Consider the following 8,367-nt stretch of genomic DNA (forward strand, 5'->3'; position numbering starts at 1 on the left):
TGGATATGCATATAAGCAGACCAGAAATAGATCATTCTGAAAACTGTCTCCAAAAAGCTGTCCATTAAAAATCATACATTAATTCTTTAAAGTTTTTGCATGAGGATTGATTTTCTAAGCTGTGTGAGACATGCTTTGTATTCTGTTTGAGGTAAGTTTTATATTGTGTATAGACATAGTACATTAAGCCTTATATATCGATAATTAGAGTGTTTACAAACTCTCCCATAAGCTGGAGATTTCACTGGCATACTTATTTGAGGTATACAAAATTTCCCTAATTCCCTTTTTTAAACCTTCATGTAAATTTGCAATATCGAGCATCCATATAGAAACTTGACATTTCTGTCCCTACTCTGGCCCTGTGTCATATGGTCAGAGAAACATTTATTCATTTTTATATGTTTGCTGCTAATATAAGGGAGTTAGATGGAGCAGCAGGAGAATGCTGCTAGTATTGATTACAGGGGGCAGTAGATTTTCACCAATTAGTAGTGCACTTGTCATGCAGGTGCACTTGTTCGATAGGTAGAAATAGTCATGCATAAATATCCCAAAAATTCCTGTTGCTTTTAAAAAGTCAAAAAATAAACTTCTTGAGATTGTGATACCTTTGTAAGGGAACATACCATGAGGAATCTCATGTAGATATGATGGTAGATTCCTCCTGCCTCTGCCCTAATCTGTAATTTAATAATCCTGGAACCTAACCTAATATGTAAATTAACTGCAGAGGCTACTGGGGTGTGTACTAGCCTGGCTGGGCATTGGGGGCTAAAGCTAGTACACGCCCCAGTAGCCTCTGCAGTTATTTTACATATTACTAAAATAACATTTTTTTTTAACAAATTAGGTTATGTTCCAGGATTATTAAACTATAGGTTAGGGCAGACACAGGCAGGAGGAATCTACCATCAGATCTACTTCTGATAGTAGATTCCTCATGGCAGGTTTCCTTTAATTGCTAACTGAAATATAAGATGTTACAAGCAAGTATCCAAAAAACATACATTTAACACAAAGCAAGATTGTAATTAAGAACACATTTCTAGATCACATTCTAGAATTCTATTCTAGAATTGTACAATGTTTGTTCTCTTGTGCTCAGGAAGTTAAGCCAATTTGTTACAAACTATAACTCTTTGTGAGCTCATTGTTCAAGAATTAAGGTTGCTTTAAATTCTTACAATAAATAATCAGGAAAGGCTATTTATCAGCTTGACCATAAAGCCAACTGACATCCAGAAAAAGCAGACAAATATTATTTATCTCCCTATTTACACACATTTTGGCAGATTTACTATATGTGTTGTGCCAGATTTCTGATATTAGATGGCCTGCAATGTTAATGTAATCAATTGTGCTATTCTTTCTTTACAAAATACTGGTCTAAATTGTACCAACCAAGATATTGCCTGAAAAAGAAAATGTAATCTAATCTAAATCAAATCTAAATCTAATATGCACCACAGATCATCAAAATACAACAATGTGGACCACTTTTAGATATGACACGTGTTGCTTGCTTCATTGATCTTAGGACAACTTTAAAGATTCTGTAACAATTTCTGTAGATGATCTTATCAATTCCTAAACCAATCAATTGGTTGTCTTAACTTCTGGAAATAACATTTAATAAACTTTTCTGACCAAATCATGAGATATATAGACCCATCATTGTCATGTTTATGTAGTCATGTATTACAGACCTCCTGGGAAAGTTATTGAAAGCATCATTTTTTTCTTACTTACTTTATAAGAGCATTGAATAAGTTCAGCACCTACCTTCAGCAGCCATTGTGTGTTATTCTCCATGATATTTTCAAGTTCCCGTATCCGGTTGATAGGCCATTGGTGATCATCCTGGGCAGGTGCATCTCTTTGCAAAGAGTTAGACACCTGGTAGTCGGCAGAAGGTGAGTGGCAGTTGTCAATTTCAGGGAGAAGGAAAGTGTAACTGCAGTGTCCATGCTGAACCTTGTGGTGATGTTTCTCAGGTAGGTTTAGGTGAGCAGCTAATGTTAGGAGAGTCAGGAAAGGCCAGCTTAGAAGAAACAGAAATATCATGTTTCTCCCTATCATGCAGCAACAAGCTCTATGGTCACTTCAGAGAATGAAGGACCCTGCCGTGTGTCTGCTCACTGAGATAGCTGCCTGTGCCTTGTATAGCTAACCACGTTGTCCTGTCAACTTCAGGAAGTTTTTCAATGTAAGCAGCAGCCTCCTCTGTCCACAATTTCCCGCCCACTGTATATAACCAGAGCTGAAAAACTTCTAAGGGAGCTTTATTATTTAACCACTACATTGCCAAACCATAAAGTTGAACACATTGCCACTTATTTTACAACACATAAACACACAATAGTGTACATAAAATTCATGTTATTTTTATTTTAAGAAACAATTTCTCCAGGACATTTTTACATCAAGAATACTGTACCACTGTACTGTCAAGGCTAAGATGGAAAGGCTCCGCATTATGTCAGTATCACATAGTAAAATGTCTAATGTTTGTAAAGAAATGCTTTATATCAACTCATTTCACAATTGCGTATCCATCCCAGGAATTTTTAGTTCTCATTTTTATTATTTCCTGTTTAAGGAAATTCTATTCTAAATTCTATTTCTAAAGTATTCATATATACTGTTTATACAGAGCTGGTCACTTTTATTATTATTGGTAGAGGAACTATGAATATAAAACCTATTAAGCTTTATTGGGTTACAACAATTACTTTTATTGACAGACATATTGTGATTTTTTTTACCATAAGTTATATTTGATATTTTGAATTCCCTAATATAGAAGATGAACAAACTTCCAAATAGTTATATGTAAAAACACTGTAACTTATTATGACAGATGGATTTTGCAATAATGATTTCCCAATAATTTTATGGCAAATGCTCAGTGCTGTGCTTTGGGTTGTAATAGGGAGCAGACACAACAATGCCCATATAGAGCAGCCACATAGCAGGTCATATAAAATCCTGCCGAGAGGAGATCTTTTTCACACATCTTTATTCTTATCATACACCAGAAACCTATAAGTATATGGCATGTTTATCTATGATAGACCGCTGTGTTATCCAAAGAAAAAAAAAACATTGGCACAATTTCCCATAACTCTGCCTACGCCAAAAATGAGAATCACAATACTCAATGTGCCAAAATAACTTAAAGAGGTTGCACCAAGTTTGATTGTTAGGGAAAACAAACTCACCACTGAGGATCAAAATGCAGGTCCCCCCACCTGATTACAAGAAAGCGGGAGTCATATGTGTTAGCTTTTGGGTATCTAGACACTATAAAATGCAACTGTAATAGTCATCAGCAAATAAAAGTCTTGGAAAAATTGAAAAGGTGTCACTGAGAACTGAGCAAAAATCAGCCAGTAAAAGAGTCAGGTACAGTGGGTACAGAAAGTATTCAGACCACTTTAAATTTTTCACTCTTCGTTTTATTGCAGCCAAATGGTAAGTTCAAAAACATTTTTTTTTTGCTCACTAATTGCTCACTTTCTTGACAAAAAGAAACATAAGTGTAGATATGTTTGCTTATTTATTAGACAAGAAAAACTGAGATATCACATGGTCATTAGTATTCAGACGCTTTGCTCTGTATTGAGTAGAAACATCTTTTGAGCCAGTACCACCATGAGTTTTCTTTATAATGATGCAACACATTTATCACACCTGAATTTGGGGATCATCCGCCATTCTGAATGATGGTGGACAGCCACTTTCAAGCCTCTCCAGAGATATTCAATCGGGTTTAGGTCAGGGCTGTGGCAGGGTCATTCAAGAAGTTGTTCTGAAGCCAATGTTTTGTTATTCTAGTTGTGAGCTAAGGGTCATTGCCTTGTTGGAAGGAAAACCTGAGGTCTAGAGCACTATGATAGAGGTTAGAATTAACACCAAAAAGTTTTATTTTTCACTGTATGGGAGTCTTTCATGTGTTTTTTTTTCCAAACTGTATGCAGCTTTTTTATATCTTGCTCTGAGGAGAGGCTTCTGTTGGCACACTCTGCCATAAAGCCCCAACTGGTGGAGAGTTGCAGTGATTTTGCTGAACTTTCTCCCATCACCCTACTGCATCTTTAGAGTTCAGTCACAGTGATCTTGGGGTTCTTTACCTCTCACCAAGACTCTTTTCCCACAATTGCTTAGTTTGGCTGGATGGCCAGGTTAACAAAGAGTTGTGTTCGTCCCAAACTTCTTCCATTTAAGGATTGTGGAGGCCACTGTGCTCTTAGGAACCTTGAGTGCTGCAGTAATTCTTTTGTAATCTTGGCCAAATCTGTGCCTTGCCAGAATTCTGTCTCTAAGCACCTTGGGCACTTCCTTAGACCTCATGATTCTCTCATGCTCTGGAGTAGAACCATGTCAAGGAAATGCACAGCATGTAAGTTAAATATGAGTGTCACAGCACAGGGTCTGAATACTTACGACTATGTGATATTTCAGTTTTTCTTGTTTAATACATTAGCTACTTTTCTATATTTCTATCTAGCAAAAATATCTACATTTTTATTTTTTCTGTTAAAATCAAGAATTTTTTTGATCTTACCAATTGGCTGCAATGAAACAAAGTGAAAAATTGACAAACAATTTAAAGGGGCCTGAATACGTTCCATAACCACAGTAGATTCTAATGCAGTACCAGGGCTTAGGAATTGTATGAGGTCTAGTAATAATAGGAGCATTATATGACAAGCCAAAGTTTAATAGGCATCAGAGCTGCGCACATTATTTTCCTATCTCATACTGCTATACCACATCGCAATCATACGTCTTAAATGTTTAAGACTGTTGTGGCACAAGATATGTAAATCATAGCTCTCCCTCATGGTCTAGAGTTTTTAGGTCATATGAAGTTTGGTGCAGTAAAAAGTAAGATAACAAATCGTACATCGATACAGAATTGAAACCAAGATTACTACATAGATTCGGTACCAGTGCCAGGATTACTACATGGATACATTACCAGAGCCAAACCTGCAACATAGAACGATCACCAGTACAAAGCTTACTACATAGATATGTTACCTGAACAAGCTAAATACATAAATACAGGACCAGAACCAAGCTTACTTCATAGATATGGGACCAGAACCAAGCTTAATACATTGATACAGGATCAGAATAGTAAGGCAGTAAGCCTTGTTCTGCAAAAGATTTATCACAGTGTCTGATGCTGGCTGATGAATCTGGAGAAATATAAGACTGTCTTTGTGTAGCTCTCCCTTATAAGTGGAAATAATAGAGAGATGGTGCAGAATTGTGAGCTCATGCATAAAACCTGCATTTACTGTAAACCTGGTAACTCAACAATAACAAATTTTATTAGGGGAAATTTTACTCTACCTTCTACCTTGCCACCATGTCAGCTTTTAGGTTCCTCAATTCATCATCATCTGCTCTACCTACTTATTACAAACATTATTGTTCTTTTGCTCTCCAAGACAACCTTATTATGTAACTAATATAATCACAGTGCCCCTCAGTACTCAATATAGCAACAATGTCCCCACAGTAGCCAATATACTAACAGAGGCCTCACTGTTACCAATATACTGACAATGCCCCCCTCGGTAGCCAATATACTAACAGTCCCCAATATAGTTATGCTGCTCCCACATTAGACAATTGTAACAAACTCCTACACTCGAGTGACATCACGTGGTGCACCCTGGTTAGAGAGACTCAAATTTTCCATGTAAACCCCGCCCACGTACGCAAGATAGCATCTTTACTCTAAACTTTATTCTCCTGGCCCTGGTGCTCACTTGATTTCCTCACTCGCACCACCTATTGATAAATTAATAATTAATTTTAATAAGGCAAATAGGCACTTGGCTACATAGATACCTAAACAATTTGGAAACCCAATGTATAGATTGAAATTGACACAATTTTCTATACAACTATGAAAAATTAATCCTGGTAACATATCTCTTCAGAAACTTAGATTCTCTTAGGCTACTCATGATTGTGTAAGAAAGATGGAGATAGCCTCCCTGATTCTATTCTTTTAGTAGGACCTCAAAACTAAAGATTATGTTCTAATTTTTTTAATAGATATGATTTTCCATTATTTTACCATTTGGATGAAACTAAACCAGAACCAGGTTTGTTCCTTTCATGCTTGACCCAGGACATGTGCTTTGGATAGGTAAGAATGGACACACTTTCTGTACACACCAGAGTCCCTTCAGTCTTCCAAACTTCAGGCCCCAGTGGTGGGAAACGGACACCACACTAGTGTACCTTTATGGCAGAGCCTGTCTTAGCTCTAAAGTGCAATCAACATTAGCACTAAAGAAGAGATAAAGAAGACTGGAAACAACTATGTATGGCTTAATTTCATAATTTTACTACTCCATTATAGTCATAGGGTACTAACATTTTTCTATAGTTACTGTGTCCCACAGTAGCCCACAGTAACAGTGCTGCCAGTAGCCAATATCAAAAAATCCCCTAGTAGCCCATATCAACAATGCCCGCAGTAGCTATTAGTAAAAGTGCCCCCAGTAGCCCATAAAAACAGTGTCCCCTGTTGCCCATAGTAACATTTCCCCTTGTCACCATGATTAACAATGCACCCAGTAGCGCACAATAACAATTCCCTTAAGGAGGCCATAGAAACAATGCTCAGTACTCACCTCCTCTACTGCTGGCTTAATATGCAATCTCCTGGCTTAAACAGGCTGCACTGGCAGGCATGAGAGCTAGTCCACACCCATGTATACTAATTCACAAAAATGTCTTTTGCACAGATTTTCCTGGAAATCTCCTCCAATTTTTTGCAGGTAAAAGGAGCAACACACCCTACATCAGTGATGGCGAACCTTTTAGAGACTGATTGCCCAAACTTCAACCAAAATCCACTTATTTCCCGTGAAGTGCCAACATGGAATTTTAAACAGTAACTTATTGCTCCCTGTTCTTCCACATCTTTCAATTGTATCGGCCCCCTAAAGCCAACAGTACAGTTGACAGAAGGAGTTCAAATTCAAACTATCATTGTAGCTTCTCTCCAGGGTCTATCTATACAGGAAGAACTGGAGGTCCTCCTGCTGGACCCACCAAGATAATGCAGTTCTGTCAACACCTTCTTACTTTCCCCGCAGTTCCAAACAGCCAATAAAGTGTTGCTTAGAGCAGCATCTCTTAAGTTGCCTGGGACTGTAGGAAGATTCAGTGTTTGGTGAACTCTCTCCTTGGACGATGGCCTAAGTGCCCGCAGAAAGGGCTCTGAGTGCCACCTCTGGCACCCGTGCCATAGGTTCGCCACTACTGCCCTACATCCTTAGTGGCATCAGGGTTGAGTATTTCTGAAAGGCTGCTAGCGGATCAGAATAAATCCCATTAAAATAACTTTCATGGTTTCAAATAAAAAAGACACCATAAATATTTGGTATTGACAGACGATCTCTACTGTCTGCCATAACAGTGCAAGCCCTAACCTCCTATAACCATGTCCATTAACAATAGAACTTCAGTATCCTGAAAATACTATACCCATGTGCTGTATGCCCTTTCTCAAGCTTTTGCTCCTCTTCTGTAGTTCAACGAGCCAATGATGTGACATGTGTATGCTCATGAGCATATTGTTTGCTTGTAAAGTAAAAAATATAGGGTACAGAGCAATAAGTTAATTGACTTTGCACACTGTATTCATGGATCTCATGTATGACTGATTTTCCTCAGGTGTTTTACTGTCATGGATGATTTATCTTCCTGTGTTTTATTGATTGAGGGGTCAAAAATGTTATTTTACATATGTTGTACTATTGTGTCTATCTATAAATGTTGCTTCTTTCCTTAAAACTTTTATTTAGTGGATTAGGTCAAGTTTATATTTTTTTTAATACAACCACAATAAACATAAACTATAAGAATTGCCTGGATCTCTAGATTGGTCAATGTGGCCACTTATCTACGTCACTATTATAGAGATAAAATAATAGAACATATTTATACAGTCCATGTCTTTCAGCAAACTGTGAAAATACCCTCAGTGCTGTTAGAAAAAGTAACTCCTTGAATTTGCCTATGCCTATGGAGCCTGGAGTCCCTCAGGCTCATTTGCATTCAGTCCTTCATCCTGGTGGTAGATGTTCTTTAATACTCTCAATCCTCTGTTGGAGATACAAATAAAATCTGGCTAAGAATTTTGGACAGTTCTTCACTGCACAAGTGTTTAAGTTCATCAATATTTCTAGGATGTCTTATGTGTGAAGCCTACTTCAGATCACCTTGATAATGTTAAAGTAAAGATTTCATTTTTATTTAATTACATTTTTTAGTTGATTTACTTGTGTTCTTTGGGTCTTTGGGAAAGAAAAGAGACTACATTGCAAT

At 37.3% G+C, this 8,367-nt stretch overlaps 1 protein-coding gene across 2 annotated transcripts in view; it reads right to left on the reverse strand.

Moving 5' to 3' along the window:
* Nucleotides 1–2,164, reverse strand: part of LOC140118651 (angiopoietin-2-like) — a 72,047-nt gene extending 69,883 nt beyond the window's left edge. For both annotated transcript variants that reach the window (XM_072136817.1, XM_072136816.1), the window contains exon 1: nt 1,786–2,164. In XM_072136817.1, coding sequence (XP_071992918.1) covers nt 1,786–2,082 — 297 coding nt within the window. In that variant the 5' untranslated portion in view covers nt 2,083–2,164. The remainder of the gene's footprint in view (nt 1–1,785) is intronic.
* Between the last annotated feature and the right edge of the window lie 6,203 nt (nt 2,165–8,367).

Source organism: Engystomops pustulosus, chromosome 2, assembly GCF_040894005.1.
Source record: "Engystomops pustulosus chromosome 2, aEngPut4.maternal, whole genome shotgun sequence".
NCBI lineage: Eukaryota > Metazoa > Chordata > Amphibia > Anura > Leptodactylidae > Engystomops > Engystomops pustulosus.